General features: G+C 57.5%; 2 protein-coding genes and 1 pseudogene across 3 annotated transcripts in view; 2 read left to right on the top strand and 1 right to left on the bottom strand.

The window, feature by feature from the left end:
- Positions 1 to 4432, top strand: part of PLEKHN1 (pleckstrin homology domain containing N1) — a 10574-nt gene extending 6142 nt beyond the window's left edge. Inside the window, exons 9-16 of the mRNA XM_045299154.1 lie at positions 1794 to 1869; positions 2009 to 2145; positions 2279 to 2428; positions 2587 to 2733; positions 2874 to 3005; positions 3166 to 3363; positions 3650 to 3698; positions 3779 to 4432. Coding sequence (XP_045155089.1) covers positions 1794 to 1869; positions 2009 to 2145; positions 2279 to 2428; positions 2587 to 2733; positions 2874 to 3005; positions 3166 to 3363; positions 3650 to 3698; positions 3779 to 3912 — 1023 coding nt within the window. The 3' untranslated portion in view covers positions 3913 to 4432. The remainder of the gene's footprint in view (positions 1 to 1793; positions 1870 to 2008; positions 2146 to 2278; positions 2429 to 2586; positions 2734 to 2873; positions 3006 to 3165; positions 3364 to 3649; positions 3699 to 3778) is intronic.
- Positions 4433 to 4437: 5 nt separating this feature from the next.
- PERM1 (PPARGC1 and ESRR induced regulator, muscle 1) lies at positions 4438 to 8894 on the bottom strand. Of its 2 annotated transcripts, none has more exons than XM_045299153.1 (4): positions 8600 to 8894; positions 6232 to 8468; positions 5573 to 5698; positions 4438 to 5412 (listed from the first exon to the last, which is right to left on the bottom strand). In XM_045299153.1, the coding sequence occupies exons 2-4, from the start codon at positions 8426 to 8428 to the stop codon at positions 5297 to 5299; spliced, it is 2439 nt and encodes an 812-aa protein (XP_045155088.1). In that variant the 5' UTR covers positions 8429 to 8468; positions 8600 to 8894; the 3' UTR covers positions 4438 to 5296. The 2 variants fall into 2 exon arrangements, with proteins under 2 accessions (XP_045155088.1, XP_045155087.1); XM_045299152.1 differs by having other exon boundaries at positions 6232 to 8438.
- A 3735-nt stretch (positions 8895 to 12629) lies between these two features.
- LOC115872764 lies at positions 12630 to 13862 on the top strand (annotated as a pseudogene).
- Positions 13863 to 15416: the final 1554 nt, after the last annotated feature.

Raw genomic sequence — 15416 nt, 5'->3', positions numbered from 1 at the left:
CTCACGGGTGATTAATAGTGTGCACCTGAGTGTGCATGTGTGTAAGATTCCACACGTCTGCACCTGTGTGTGCGTGTGACCCAGCTTGATGTGCACGTGTGAGTCTGTGTGCATGTGAGATGATATGTACCTGTGTGATCCTCCTCACGGGTGATTAATAAGCTCTCCTCAACGTGATGCCATGTTCTTCTTCACGTAGTCCAGCTTCTTGGATTATCTGCCCCGCGTACCGAGTGAATAGTTAAAAAACAACGGTGAGTGGATGCCACCCTGACACACACCTTTTCTGATTTTACACCGCGCAGTATTCCCTGGTGTGATCCAAGTGTCTGCCTCTTGGTCCCTGGACAGGCTCCCCGTGAGCACAATGCAGTGTGCTGGAATTCCCATTCTTCCCAATGGCATCCATGGCTTGTTGCAATATGCAGATGACCCAACCATGCCCACTGAAAGTGAGGAGGACTTGCGGCCTGTGTTGCTGCTGATGGAAGACTGAGCCTTCCCTGGGGACTACAACTCATTGGGAGGAAGGCCCACATGCCTTTCAACTGGACCCTGGGCAAGGTCATGGTGAACAGAAGGATCGACCTGTCAAGGATCGCGTGTTACTTGGTGCCAGAGCCGGCACGTGTGAAGGCAGTGGCCATGCAGTCACCCGGCCTGGCACAGGGATCACATCTGAGCAAGCCCTGTGTAAAGAGGGAAAGAACAAGAAAATGCCACTTTGAGGGCCACGTATGCCTGACCCAAGCTGGGACCCATCCCGTCACCCCAGAGGCGTGTGAAAGGCAGACCCGGGGAGCTGATACTAAGGGCTCAACCAGAAAGTAAGTGTTTAGGACAGGATGATGGCACCATATGTACAAACAGACTTGATGTAATGGATGCCCGGAATGTTACGAGGGCTGTAAGAGTCCCCGATAAAGTGATTTAAGAAATAAAAGGCAGACACAGACTAAGAAAGGCCGAAGACGTGGTGCTTTGGATCGTGGTGCTGGAGCAGAGCAGCGGAAGGCTGTCTTGAAAGACGAGCAGCCAGAAAGCGCTTCAGAAGCGAGCACGGCCAGCTTCATCTCGCCGTCGTCAGCAGAGAGCAGTCCTTGGGGAAGGATGTCGTGTTGGGTACTGCAGAGGGGCCAGAGACCCTGCACAGGATGGCTGCCCACAGAGGCTGCACCCTGGGCTCACAGCACTCGTTGTGAGGCTGGCGCAGGATGGGTCTCCGGGAGTGGAACCTGACCCGATGGCACATGGCAACAGCATGTGTGCTTCTGTGTGTGCACATGTGCGATCCCGTGTGTGCGTGTGCCTAAGTGCCCATATTTGGTGAAAGCACGTGATCCTGTATGTGTGCATAGTCGTGTGACCTGTGTACATAGGCACACGTGTGCTCCTTCCTGTGAGAACATGTTGCTGTGTGTGCATGCATGCTTAACCTTGTGTGCGCAGCCCTCTGTGTGTGGGCTGCCCCTTCTTCCTGACCAAAGCCCCCAGTCACAGACATGCACACACAGATCGGTGGGGCTTATCCCCATGGCGGGAGCAGTGAAGATGACTGAGAGGCCATAGAGTCCGTCTGTGCCGGCCCTCAGCTCATAAAAGCCCCCAGGGCAGACCTGTTGGCCTCACTCAGAGGAGAAACTGGCCCTGATTTGGCCACTGCAGAGGTCCCCCAGCTTGCTCAGTGCCTTGGGAGAACCTGCCGGCAATGCCCCCTCACCTCTGCTTTGGAGGGCAGGACAGGGTGGGGGGGAGGCACAGAGGTCAACGTCCGATTGCTCACCTCCCTGCAGGGGGAGCTGTCACTCAGCGCTGTCCACATCAACTTGGAGGAGAAAGGGAAGCAGATCCGCTCTTTCCTGATTGAAGGTGGGGCTGCCCCTGCCCTGCCTCCAGCCCCTCACCCCCCTTCCCATCCCACCTGCCCCAAGTACATGGGCCTGCTCGAGAGGGGTGGCCTTTCATGGGCTCCAGGAGGCCCCTCCTCTCACACGTGTCTTGTGTCCAGGCCATCTGATCAACACCATCCGGGTGGTGTGCGCCAGTTACGAGGATTACGGCCACTGGGTGCTCTGTCTCCGGACCGCCGCCCTTAGGGACAGGGGCCATGTCCTGCCGGGCCCCGGGCCCAGGGTTCCCATGCAGGTGAGTGGCCAGAGGCAACCCAGTGTCCCCCGACCCCAGGCTCACGTCCCAGCCATGGTAAGATCAGGGCAGCAGGGTGTGTCCAGCGTGGGTGATGGAGAGCCAGTTGCTCAGTCCAGCCCTGGCTGCCCAGGTTGCAGGCGGTGGCCGAGGCTCCCTCTCCTCGGATGGACGGACCAGTTGGGGCTCCGGGTGCCCAGCACCCCCCTCCACCCGCACCAGTCACTCCCTCCCTGAGTCTACGGTGCCGCCCCCAACAGTCTCCGAGGCCCAGCCTGGACCCGTGAGTACACTATGGGCAGGACGTCACAAGTCGGGGGTGGTGGGATCTGGGCCCCCACGATATTCTTGACCAGAGACTGGAACCCGAGAGAGCTCCATGCAGCCTCAGAAGGTTGTGTGGTAGGTAGACATCTTCTGGAAGGTTCTTGGTCCCTACAGGACCAGACTGACCCAGGCTACGCCAGCATCAGTCACCGGAGATCTGAACTGAGACGAGGGGGCAGCCACAGGTCAACCAAGAGCACGACCCAGGGAGAGGGGCCTGGCCTGGTCGCCCCACTGCACTTAGACCTGGACCTGACCAAGGTGAGCCCCGCGCCCCACCCTCGGCCCTGGTTCCCCTCTCTCCGCCTCCCAGGTGTCCCAGCCTGTAGCAGAGAAGGGAGCTCTCAGATTCCCCCTGCCCAGCTCATGGGACCCCATGCTTTGTGTTCTCTGCACCCCAGCTAAGCCGACTGAGCCTGGAGGGGGCAGCGGAGGACTCTCTGGGGCCACCACACTCCCCGCTGTATGCCGATCCCTACACCCCGCCCGCCACCTCCCACCACAAGATCACAGACGTCCGGGGCCTGGACGAGGTCAGTGCCTGCAGCCTTGGGCTCAGAGTATGCCTGGAGCCTAAGGTCCGGGTGTTGTCCAGGGTCTGGGGTCTGGGGTGTGCCGGCCTGGGGTCAGCCTGGGTCATGCTGGGAGGCCTCGGGCTCGCTGGGCCTCCACTCACGTAGGCTTTCCTTGCAGTTTCTCAGTGCCATGCAGAGCTGCCCCAGGCCAGAGCCAACCGGCGCCTTCTCCGCCGTCCCTGTGTCTGTGCCCGTCTCTGACCCCAGCCCTGGCCACCTGCTGCCCAAGAAGGGAGCCCCGCAGGGTCACACCCCTCAGAGGCACCGAGGCTCCTTCAAGGGCCGGGGGCCAAGGCCCCCAGACTCGCCGCAACTGGTGAGTAGCAGCCCCAGCCTGGCTTGTAGGACGGTGGTGGGCAGGGGGCGGTGTGGGAAGGACTGGCCTTGCAGGGAACAGGGAGGCAGGTGCAGGGGAGAGGAGGATGGGAAAGTGTGCAGCGTGTGTGGAGATCAGAGGCAGAGAGCAGAAAAGGTGAGTGAGATGTGGGAGGGAGGCCAGGTGGCTGAGAGAGGCAGAGGCTGGGCCAGACTGCCCCCAGCCCCACCTCCAGCCCCAGCCCCCCTGGAAGCCTAGCCTCAGACTGGCTGTTTGGGACCCCCAGGTCTCCACTGCGAGGGAAGGACCCCCCGACCCGGTCCTGCTTACCCCAGGTGAGTTAGGGCGGTCTTCCCTGGGCCTGGAGGTGCAGGCTCGCGACCTCCCTGCTGAGACCTCCCTGCCCCCTCTCTAGCCCACTGCTCCCCCCGGAAGAGTACAGGCCCAAGCTCCAACAGCACCGGGAAGGAGGCAGCAGCACCGTCCCGCCAGAAGTGGCCCCGGCCGGGCGCACCCGAGGCCGAGCGGGCCCTGACTCAGTGGATCTGATGGCATCACAGTCCTGGGTCTGTGGACGGCCGTCTCTCAGAGCCACCCACACCAGCCGCCAGACCGGGGCCTGTGCCCATCTCTCCGGGACTTACAACTGACCATCTGTTGTCATTTTTGACCTGTTAAAATCTGGACCGGGCTTTGAACCTAAAGTCCCTGCCTCTGGGCTCCGGCAGCTGAAGGGTCAGGAGGGGGGCTGGTCCCTGGAGGGCAGACTGTCAGATGAGCAGGGCCATCAGGAGGACTCTCAGTCCTGTCCTCAGGCAGGAATGGGAGAGGGCAGCTGGTTGGGGCCTCCCCGGGGTAGGCAGGGGCAGTCAGAGGGCTGGGGAAGTCAGGTCAGCGAGGGTCAGTGGATGTGAGGTTAAAGGGTGAATGTGAGGGGAGGTGAGAATCAAAGATCAGCAAGGGGGAAATATCCCGAATGGACGGCTGAGGAGGTGGGGGTCCCAGTTTTGCCTGGGCCTGTGTGAAGGGAGGGGGGGGTAGGACCATCGGGAGAGACCAGCGCTGCTCAACCAGCAGGAAACAAAGGAGATTTTATTGGTTCTCTGTGTCCTCCTGTTCCCCTCTCGACGGCCGTCTTTCAGACCCCAAGTCCATGGAGCCTTGTGCCACCCCCCCTCAAGCCCTCCCCTGCACCTGCCCCCCTACGGTGCCCTGCCCTCAGCCTCTAGCCACTTCAATGCCACCCAGGAGCTCTGGGACCACCCAGGTGCCCAGTCCCTGCTTGATGCCCTTCCTGTGCTTGCCTCTGTGCCTGCTCTTCAGGGACCCCCAGAGTCCGGTCATGGCTGTGTATTATAGACCTCTGCCCTGCAGGGGCTGCCGGCCATCTCTCTTCCCCAGGACCCTGCTCCCTGTCTCAGCCTCAGACTCAGCCTGGCCCACAGCCCCTGGGGCTCAGAGAGGCCTTGGAAACAGGACCCCCCCTGCCTCGTTCGTAGCCATAGCTGCACAACTCCTCCCCTGCCACACACACCTGCCCCACCACCACTCCTTGCTGCTGCTCTGACCCCATCCTGCCCTTTCGGCTTAGGGTCACCAGGCAGGGTACAGCCAACCTTAGATGATGCCCCTGTCTCATCTAAGGACACTCACCAATGCATGCCGGAACCCGACGTCCCATGGCCCCCTCCATGTCCCTAGCTGAATCAGCTGTCCACCCCCTACTCATTGCATTCTCCAGAGCCCCACCCCTCAGGCAGCCAGTGGGGGACCTGGTCCTTGGGTCCACTCACTGGACCCTCTGGTGGCGCCGGGGGACTGGGAACTCCAGCTCAGGATACCAGCCCTTGCCTGGACCAAGGTCCAAAGGACAGAGCCATCACCCAGGCCGTCGGCTCCTGGTCCTGCTGTCTTTCTGGACAGGACCAGACTCTTAGGGGCTGGGGCTGCGGCTGCGGCTGGGGCTGGGGCTGGGGCTGGGATGTCCCCTTCTGGCTTGGCGACGGAAGTACCGGATGGCGGAGATAGTGCCAAGGTTGGCCAACAAGACTGTAAGAGAAGCACCAAGCCCCTGAGAGCTGGCTGCAGCCTGGAGACCCCCTTTTCCCTCTTGGAGGAGCTAGGGCGGGGAGTTGCCGGGAGCACCTTCCCCACCCCCTGCTAGGCACAGCACCCCAGGTGATGCCCCCTCCCTCCAAGGGCCCCAAACCTGTTTTCCAGGCATCTGGGGTGTGCAGGTCGGATGTCCTCACAGCCCAGGTGGCAAAGGCCACAAACACCAAGCACATGTCTCTCTGGCTGAAGGTGAACACAGAGCTTGGCCCTCGAGGCTCCCCTAGGACAGAGACACCCCCGCTCCAGCTGTCCTGCTCCGTGGGGCACCTGCCCTCAGCAGGGTCAGGCCACCCGGACACAGCCAGACCCAGGGCGCCTGTCCCACGTCACGCCTCTCCTTGACATGTCCAGAGTCACCTGTCTCCAACACGTCTGACCTGAGTCACGCCTGTGCCCAGTGCAGTCGCCCTGTCACACGTGCTCAGAGACTCTTGGTGGTGTGTGAGGTCGAGTCAGGGTGACCCTCTGGTGCCTGCCTTCCTGATAAATGTCTTCCAAAAGTGACAGGAGCCCAGGCGTGCGGGGGAACTCGCTGGCCTGGGCAGGCAGCCAGCCAGGCCTGAGCAAGAGTTCCTCCAGACGCCACGGTCCTGGGATGGCCAGCAGCTGGCCCGTCCCTCCCTGCCAGTCCCAGTCTCCCCGCCCCCTAGCTCAGGCCCTGGGTCCTGCCGCCCCTCTGGGCCCTGGCCACCCTCCCGGCTGGGCTCCTTGGACAGTGTCCCCGGACCTGGCCATGGTGCTGCCAGCACTCACCTGCCCGCCTGCCCGCCAGGCTCAGGGCCAGGCTCAGCTCCTGTGTGGTGGCCCCATGAGGCCCAGGTGGGGGTACCAGCTCCAACACTCGGTCAAAGCCCTCTTCCCCGAAGAAGTGCTCGTAGGCCTCAGGGAGGGAGATGGGCACAGGGTCTCCAGGTGGAAGGGCTGGCACAGGTTCGGCTGGCTGGCTGGGGGCTAGGACATGGCTCTCACGTGACCTGGGCCTCTGGGGCCCACTGTCCCGGAAGAAAAACTCACAGACGTCAGGCCACTGCATGTCCTCGGGGACCTGACCCATGGCCCCCTCCTCATCTTCCTCTTCCTCCTCCTCGATGGTATCACAGAAGAGAAACTCGTAGGCCTCAGGGAGCGTCAGGGCAAAGCTTCCCGATCGGGGGTCCCCCGAAGTGGAGGGGGTCGGGGGAGGTAGGTGTTTGAGGATCCGAGGCTGGGGTGGCCGGGGCCTGACTGCCACAGCATCCCAGGCCCCTGGCGCCGCCCGGGCCCCCGGTGCCGCTCTGGCTGGTGAGGGTGGGCCCAGGGCTTCCCCCGGCTCAGGCTCTTCCAGCGAGGCCATGGAGAACCGGACTCTCTTCTTCTTGGGGGTCCGGCCAGGGCCTGGGGGGTGCTCCCCTGAGAAGTAGCCAGGGCCATCTACCGAGGACTCTGGTTCCCGTGGGGACACAGCAAGGCTCACATCCAGCCTGGCCCCAGGTCCAGATTCCCCCATACCGGGCAGGGCCTCAGGGACGGAGGTCCAGGAGGGGGCAGCCGTGGTGGCTCTGGGGACAGGCGTGCACATGTCCACCGCAGCGGTGTCCTGGGAAACAGGGCCAGGCAGGGCTGAGAGAGGTGTAGTTGGGTCCACCTGTTGATTGACTTCTGGGACCAGCGTCGGCAGATCCTCAACAAGCCCGGCTCTGGAGAACGGTGGGGAGTGGGAGACAGGGGCGGATGTGGCCCCAGTGGGTGGAGGCTGGGACTTGGGTGAAGACTCGCTTACTTCAGGGGGAGGCTCAGAGTCAGGTACAGACAGGACCCCATCAGGGGGCAGCTCAGAATCCTGTGTAGATGGAGCCCTGGGGGATGGGGGCTCAGAGTCAGGAGGAGACGAAGCCCCATCAGGTGGAGGCTCAGAGTTGATTATAGATGAGACCCCATCCGGGGGTGGCTCAGAATCCTGTGTAGACAAAGCCCCGTGGGCTGGGGGCTCAGAGTCAGGAGGAGACGAAGCCCCATCCGGGGGTGGCTCAGAATCCCGTGTAGATGGAGTCCTGTGAGCTGGTGACTCAGAATCCATTGTAGACTTGGAATTCTGTGTAGACGGAGCCCTGTGGGCTGGGGGCTCAGAGTTGGGAACAGACAAGACTCCATCAGGGAGCGACTCAGAATCCAGTGTAGACAGATCCCCATCAGGGGGAGGCTGGGAGGCTGGGGCAGACAGAGCCCCATTGGAAGGGGGCTCAGAGTCAGGGGTGCACATGGGCTGCCGCTCCGCCTTGGGGGTGGTTCTCCCCCGGCCTGCACCCCGCCGGGGAGCGGGAGTTGGGGTGCCAGGGTCAGCCTCTGCAGCAAGGGCTGGAATCCGGGCCTTGGAGGGCGGTGGGGAGTCTGGCGGGGCTGGGTGCCCGCCACCCTTGGTGCAGGCTGCCCGCTTCTTCTTCCTGCTTGGGCTTTGCTTTAGGGCCCCAGGGCTGCTGGGGGGCTTCTGGGGCACTCCAGGGCTCTGAGGGGGCTCCCCAGGGGGCCCAGGGACAGGGCCTCGGGGGGCTGGGCCCTGCAGAAGCCTTTGCATGTCGCCCCCTGAGAATCCCTGAGACGTCGTGGGGCTAGGAGGGCCAGTGCCGGAGCTGGGGGCCTGCTGGCCTCCGGACTGTGCGGACGTGACCAGCGTCTGCTGACCAGCTCCCGGGGCCAGAAGAGGCTCACACCTGCTGACCAGCCGCCGGGTGCCTGTGCCCTCCTCCTCCTCTGGGCACCACAGGCCCCTCCCCGTCAGAACTGGCTGCCAGGTCAGGAGGGGCGGGGGACCAGGGGGACTGCTGCCACTGCTGTCCCCTTGGTCAATATCACTGGACAAGGGCTCGTCCCCAGATGCCAGGTCAGCCTGCAGGAGGCCACACTCGTCAGCGGTGGCGGCAAACTCAGCCCAGTCCCGGTCACTCAGCTGGACGCTGTACTGGAAGTTTTCCATCCTGAGTCAGCTGGCATCGGGAAGGAGGACATCAGGCACCCTGAGGCAGGGTGGCAGGTGGCTCTGTCCCCCTGGGCTCCTGGCCTGAGGATCTGTACCCTACCCCCTCCCTGAAAGAAAGCACAGAGGGTACGTCCGGGGCAACTGTGCCCCCGCAGGATTCTTCCTAACCTGTTAGATGGTTCGCTCCGAGTAGGAAGCTCTCCTGCTCCGACGCTGCCTGTTTCCAAACTGAGCCCATGAGTGTCTAAGGAGACCAGAGGACGATCCTGAGGTCACGCAGGGCCCTTCCCGCTGAGACTCCCACCACTTGCCTCCTGCTCCGTCAGGCCCAGCTGGGGCTTCCTCCTCAGCTGCCCACATCCTTCAAGGCGTCTCTGTCTGCTCAAGGGCTCCCAGCCCCTGGCCTGTCCCAGCATGCCCCAGGAGGCAAGTGGCCTGGGAGGCGGGCCCCACTGTTCAGCAGGTGACTGACTGTCTTGTAGTGACCTTCCACCCGCTGAGCTGGGGCCATGTTGGGCCAGGCTTCCTTGGAGCTCGCCAACGTCCCACTGCGGCTGCCAAGGCGCAGCTCAGCAGGGAGAATTGGCCGCAGCTCTGAGCACGTCTGACCAGGGTCACAGGATGCAGGCAGGCACATGTCCTTGACCCTGGCAGCCCCAGGGCCCTCCCAGGGTCTGGATGCCCACCTCTGCCTGACTCACTGAGTCCATCCAAGGCCCCCCGGCCCCTCCACACCTGCTGGGTGGCCTCTCGGGCTGGGAGAGTCCTCAGAAGGGGGTGTGGCTTCCTGACCCACTGACCTTCGCTTCCTCACCCAGCTCCTGGGAAGTCCCTGTGGGTTACACCAAGGGGGCCCCTTGGAAGGGATGTGTCCTACCTGGGACCCCACAGCTGGGTGAGGCTCTGAGGGGGGTCTCAGTGCGTCCGGGGCAGCGTGGTGCAGTGTGACAAGGAAAGCCCCACCCCCACTGCCAAAAATACCATGTCCTCCTGGTCACACGCGCCTCCCACTGCCCTTAGAGTCCAGGCCACAAATAGATGGCCTTTGAGGGCCCTCCAGCTAGTGAGGGACACCTCCCGTGTGGCCAGGCCTGGAGCTGGCCCAGATCAAGGGAGGACACAAGCCAGGGAGCAAGCAATGCAGGCTGACCAGGCCACCAGGACTTCCAGGCTCAGGCTGCAGCCCCTCCCCTTCCTCCCACAACCCCTCCCCTCCTGCCACAGCCCCTCCCCCTCTTATAGCTCCTCCCTCTACTATTGCTGTGAGGTGCCATCAAGTGCTCCCAACCTATCCTGATCTTATCACAACAGATGGAAACACTGCCTGGTCCTGCACCATCCTCACAATTATTCCTATGCCTGGACCCATTGTTGCAGCTGTGTATCCATCCATCACATCCAGGGGCTTCCTCGGACTGATCTCTCCTGACAACATGCCCAAAGCATGTAAGATGAAGTCTTGCCATCCTTGCCTCTTTAAGGAGCACTCTGGCCTTACTTCTTCCGAGACAGATTGGTTTGTCATTTTGTCAGTCCATGGTCCTCAGCCTCCTCCTCCAGCACCATCATTCAAATGCATCGGCTCTTCTTCAGCCTTCCTGATTCAATGCCCACCTTGCACAGGCACATGAGGCCATTGAAAGTACCACGGCATGGGCCCCGGGCACTTCAGTCCTCAAAGTGACCTCCTTACTTCTCAGCCCTCTAAGGAGGTCCTGGTGCAGCAGACGGACCCAGCGCAACGCTGTCTTTTGATCTTTGGGCTGCTGCTTCTGTGAGCATCGATCCAAGCAAGGCAAACCCTTTAGAGTTTCATTTCTCAATTTCTCATGCTGTCACAGTGGTGGGCGCCTGGGTCTTCTTGGCAGTGAGTCGTTGTTCATCCTGAAGGCTGCAGTCCAATCGTCATCAGCCACAAGCAAGGCGGTGTCATCCGCAGCCTGTTAATAAGTCTTCCTCCCATCCCGATGCCACACTCCTCGTTACATAATCCAGCTTCTCTGATGGTTTGCTGAACGTACCAGGGGGTATCCAAAAAACCCCTGATGCTTATTTGGTTTTTTGATGTGAGGGAGATAGAGCATTTGGAGTTTATTACACCAGTTCAGACCGTTAATCAAGCTTTCGACTTAGATGGTCTGAAAAGATTGTTTAACAGTGTGAGACGCCCCCCAAGAAAGGCCTGATTTGTGTCAGATGGGGGACTGGTTTTGCTCGCGCAGCCATCTCAGTGCACCAGTTTTGGGCAAAAAACAGTATGCCTCTCTTGCCTCGTGCACCTAACTCACCTGACCTCACTCTGTGCGACTTCTTTTTGTTTGTGAATGAAGAGGGACAGGAAAGGACAGTGATTGGTTGATGTAGAAGAGGTGAAGAAAAAATGAGGGAGGTGCTGTCAGCCATCCAAACAGATGAGTTTAAAAAATGTTTCCAACAATGGAATTGCGGATTTGACACATGTATTAAGTGTAATTAAGAGTACTTTGAAGGTGACAAGGTTGTTTTTAATTTTTTTAAAAAATACGTAGTTTGGGAAAAAATCCTGGTTTTTTTGGGGGTACCCCTTCATACAGATTGAACATGTATGGGGAGAGAATACAACCCTGTTCACACCTTTCCTAATTTTATACCATGCAGGATTCCCTTGTTCCATTCATACAACTGCCTCTTGATCCATGTACAAGTTCAGCATGAGCACAGTTAAGTGTTCTGGAATTCCCTTTCTTCTCAAGGTGATCCATAGTTTATTATGATCCACACAGTCGAATCCTTTTATTCTCTGCTTTAAGCCAAGACCCATCTGCCATCAGTAATAATATCCCTTGTTCCACGTCCTCTTCTGAATCCAGCCTGAAGGTCTGGCAGCTCCCTGTCAATGTGCTGCTGCGATAGTTGTTGGATGATCTTCAGCCAAATTTTGCTTGCATGTGAGACTAATGATATAGTTCTATATTTGAGCATTCTGTTGGGTCACCTTTCTTTGGAATGGGACAAATATGGATCTCTTCCAGTCAGCTAGGCAAATAGCTGTCTTCCAAATCTCCTGGCATAAATGAGTAAGTGCTTCCAGTGCTTCTCAGCTTGTGGAAACATTTCCATTGGTATTCCATCCATTTGATTCCTGGAGCCTTGGCTTAGGCTAATACTTTCAGTGCTGTTTGAACTTCTTCCTTCAGCACCATTGGTTCTTATTCGTGTGCTACCTCCTGAAATGGTAGAATGTCAACCAGTTCTTTTTGGTACAGTGACTGTGTGTATTCTATCTTGTCTTGATGCTTCCTGCATCATTTGATATTTTGCCCACAGAATCTTTCAAGATTGCAAGTTGAGGCTTGAATTTTTTTCTTGGGTTCGTTCAGTTTCAGAGATGCTGCGTGTGTTGTTTTGGTATTCTAATTCTAGGTCTTTGTACTGTTTGTGAGCCGATTTTGGCTTTGTTTTCTGGAGCTGCCCTGGGAAATTCTCTGTTTTGCTCTTAGACGTCATCCTGTCTTTCTTCCATTTGCTTTAGCTACTCGACAAGTAAGAGCAAGTTTCACAGTCTCTCTGACATCCACTTGGATCTTGTCTTTCTTTCCTGTCTTTTAAATGAGTGAATTAGTTAATTGTGCCAGCCTGGCCGATAATCACATGTGGGGCTAATTGAAAGGCGGAGGGATAAATGGGTGGTGAGCCTCACCTTTCTAGTTCTCGGGTCTCTTGTTTTGTGATGGTTGCACCAGGGTGCAGCTGCCTTAGCAGTTCCCTGCTTCAGCTTGCAAGATTGACTTCCTACAAGACATCCCCAAGGAGAAGCCGCATGGATCTATCCTGATGCAGCCCTGGGTGCTGGAGCAGCCGTGTGGAGACCCCTGCTAGTGCTGAGATGCTTGTTCGTTCACTGACTCAGCTTTCTTCCTGCAGTCGGCATTATTGCCTCTGTTTTGTGGGGTGGAGGACTTTGTGGACTGGTGTTGGGTTCATGGGTTAATGTTGGACTTGTGGGCTTGGGCAGCATTGGGTTGGGATGTTTTCGTGATGCACATTTTCTTTACATAAAACTCTCTCTTGTACGTGAGTCGCTGTGGATTTGTTTCTCCAAAGTACCCAGACTAATACAGTGACCTTTTGCTTTCTTCGTGAACGGTGGCCTTGATGTCCTCCCTCGGCTCATCAGGTCTGCTGTCATTAGTGCTCCAGGGGTCAGATCTCTCCTGAGATGGTCTCGAATTCAGGTGGGATAGACTTGAGGCTGGATATTGCCTCCCGTGGACTTCTTTTGCTTTTCCACAGCTCAACCTGAACTTACACCTGCGCAATTGACGGTCTGTTCCACACTCAGCTCCTGGCCGCTTTTAGCTGCTGCTCTTGAGCTTCTCCATCGTCAACTCCCACAGACGTCGTAGTCCATCTGGGGAAGTCCATGGGTATAGTTGCCTTGTGTGTGGTTGAAAAAATATACTTGCTGTGAACAAGTCGTTGGTCTTGCAAAATTCTCTCATGCCGTCTCCAGCTTCCTTTCTACCCCCAGGTCCGTATTTCCCAATGACTGTCCCTTCCTCTGTTTCCAACTTTTACATTCCAATGGCCAGTAATTGTCAGTGCGTCTCGATTGCATGTCTGATCAACTTCTGACCGAAGTCGTTGATAGAATTTGAATAATAGTCAATACTGTCACCATCCGTGAGGACACGGAAGGAGAATACAGTGGCATCGAGCACGTGATTGTCGACGGAGTTGTGCAGAGCATCAAGCTTATCACCGAGCAGGCAAGCAAGCCTTCGAATACGCCCGGAACAATCCGGCACAATCACTGGAGTTTGCCTTCGAATATGCCCGGAACAATCACCGGAGCAACGTCACCGCCGTGCACAAAGCCAACATCATATGGTGCAAGACCCATCCCAGTATGATGTTCTCGTTGTGCCAAACTTGTATGGAGACATCCTTAGGGGCTGGATCCATCACTGTTGCTCATTTTTCGGGTGTTCAAGCTGTCCCAGTTTGAGCGGGGGGCAGCCTGGTCTTGTGCAAGGTTCAGCCTGCCTCTTGCTAACTCCAGCCCCAGAATCAGACATTTCTCCAAGGCCCCCTGGTTCCATTCCGTGAAGAATGGTGTTTCCAAACCACTATGTCGGTGACTAGGTTCATGGAACTGCCCCGGACATAGCTGGCAAGGACATGGCCAGCCCCACTGCTCTCCTGCTCAGCGGTGAGGATGCTGCGCCACACGGGCCTTTCTGACCAAGCGGCAAAGATCGAGGCTGCATGCTTTGCTACAGTTAAAGACGGAAAGAGTTTAACGAAAGACCTGGGAGGCAATTCCAAGTGCTCCCACTTCACAGAGGAGATCTGCCTCCGGGTCAAGGACTTGGATTAGCACTCCTGCCCCGGCGTTTGCACCAGTCACTCCAGCGGACACCGCAGCAGCCATGCCTTCGGTTTGCTTGTTTCTTGACAGAGGCATGTTTGGATCTGGCCTCTTAGCAATGACACACCTGTGTAAGAGGCGCAGGCGATCGATTCCTTAAGGCCTGCCTTCAAAGGACTTTTTCCAAGTGCTGTTTTTATTTATTATATGTCTACCTGGTAAATTATAATTCTGTCATTGTTAACCATGTTACACTTAAATTAAAACTGTTCCCCCCCCCCTCTCAGCGGTAAATATGATACAAAATTGATGAGAAAACATCCATCTAACTTTTTACAGGAAAGATCTGGGTTTTTTGCTTTATGAAAAATACAATGGAAATAAAACAGGTTACTGACATGATAGCACAAGATGATATTCTTCTAAAATCAGAAACGGGCACAGGAGAAACTCGTTGGGAAAGTTCACCTCACAAATGAAACAGAAAGATTGGCCCTTTACTGTATGAATAAAGACTTCAGATCCAAAAAAAAAAGAATTTGAATAATAGTGTATTGATTGGATTTCCCTGAAAGCAGAGAGACATATTATAGATGTCACTGTACTCCATGATGAATACAATGCCCTTTTGGGCAATGAATGCCTTGCCTCTTGATTGTGTTATTCCCAATTTTCTGAATCAAAGTGGTCAATACCAGTCCAGTTCAGCTCACTGATGCTGATGATACCCATGTTTATGCGTTCCATTTCATTTCTGACGATTTCCAACTTTCCGAGATTCATACCTTGAACTTCATACCTCCTATTCCCAGGTCCGATCGTTGGCGGACTTTCGCAGCTGTTTCTCCTTACCTTGAGTCGTCGTGCCCCATCAGCAAATGTAGATCCCGGCGGCTCCCCTCCCAAAGGGTTCACATGGTGGACTCCACTCCGAGAACTCAGCCCCCCCAGCCACGTGGACGCCATGTCACGTCCATTCACTGGGCCTCCAGTCTCTGACCATCAGCTCTGCACAAGGTCTGCAGCCGCGGGTCTTCCTCTGCAGTGCGGAGCCCGGTCCTCCGTCCCTGTCTGTGCTGAGCGTGGACGCTCCGCTGAAACCTGTTCCCTGGGGGTGACCCTGCTGGCATTTGAAATACCAGCGGCAGAGCTTCGACAGCGCATCCAGCATCACAACAACCCACAAGACACCGCAGTAGGACAAACCGACCGACAAGTGGACCACTCAACTAGTGGCCTGAAAGCCCCGTCCAGGTCCTGATTCCTGGGGGACAGAAAAAGTTACAAAGGACCAGGTCCCCAAATTTTCAAGTCTTTTGGAAGTGGGTCACTCTCAACCCTAGAGGTGGGCCTGGCACCTTCTCTGACCTTGAGGCTCCCTGACCAGTGTGTCTGAACCTGGGGACACATGGAGTCCTAAACATGGTCTGGAGAAGGTGGGGAAGACCCGGAGGGGGAGATCAGGCTCCCCCAACCCCCACTTCCTCTCACCCTCCCTCCTAAGCCCTCAGGCGGATCCCTGAAGGGCAGCCTACAGGATCTCTCTCCCTACACCAAGGGGCCTTGTGGGAGAAGGAGCCTGGTGACAGAGACAGGTGGGGGAGCCCTGCCTCTGGTGAGCACAGATAGGGTGAG

This window comes from Echinops telfairi, unplaced genomic scaffold (genome assembly GCF_000313985.2).
Source record: "Echinops telfairi isolate 266 unplaced genomic scaffold, ASM31398v2 ScPeMD7_7457;HRSCAF=8495, whole genome shotgun sequence".
Classification (NCBI taxonomy): domain Eukaryota; kingdom Metazoa; phylum Chordata; class Mammalia; order Afrosoricida; family Tenrecidae; genus Echinops; species Echinops telfairi.
The sequence above is the reverse complement of the archived record's forward strand: the minus strand, read 5'-3'. Positions and strand labels throughout refer to the sequence as shown.

Excerpts from the sequence above, each read along its gene's own strand:
- PERM1 (XM_045299153.1), bottom strand. The coding sequence starts at position 8,428 with ATGGAAAACTTCCAGTACAGCGTCCAGCTGAGTGACCGGGACTGGGCT. Across the intron at positions 5,699-6,231 it reads CCTGGCGGGCAGGCGGGCAG|GGGAGCCTCGAGGGCCAAGC; the intron begins GTGAGTGCTGGC and ends TCTCTGTCCTAG. Across the intron at positions 5,413-5,572 it reads CCCAGATGCCTGGAAAACAG|TCTTGTTGGCCAACCTTGGC; the intron begins GTTTGGGGCCCT and ends CTTCTCTTACAG.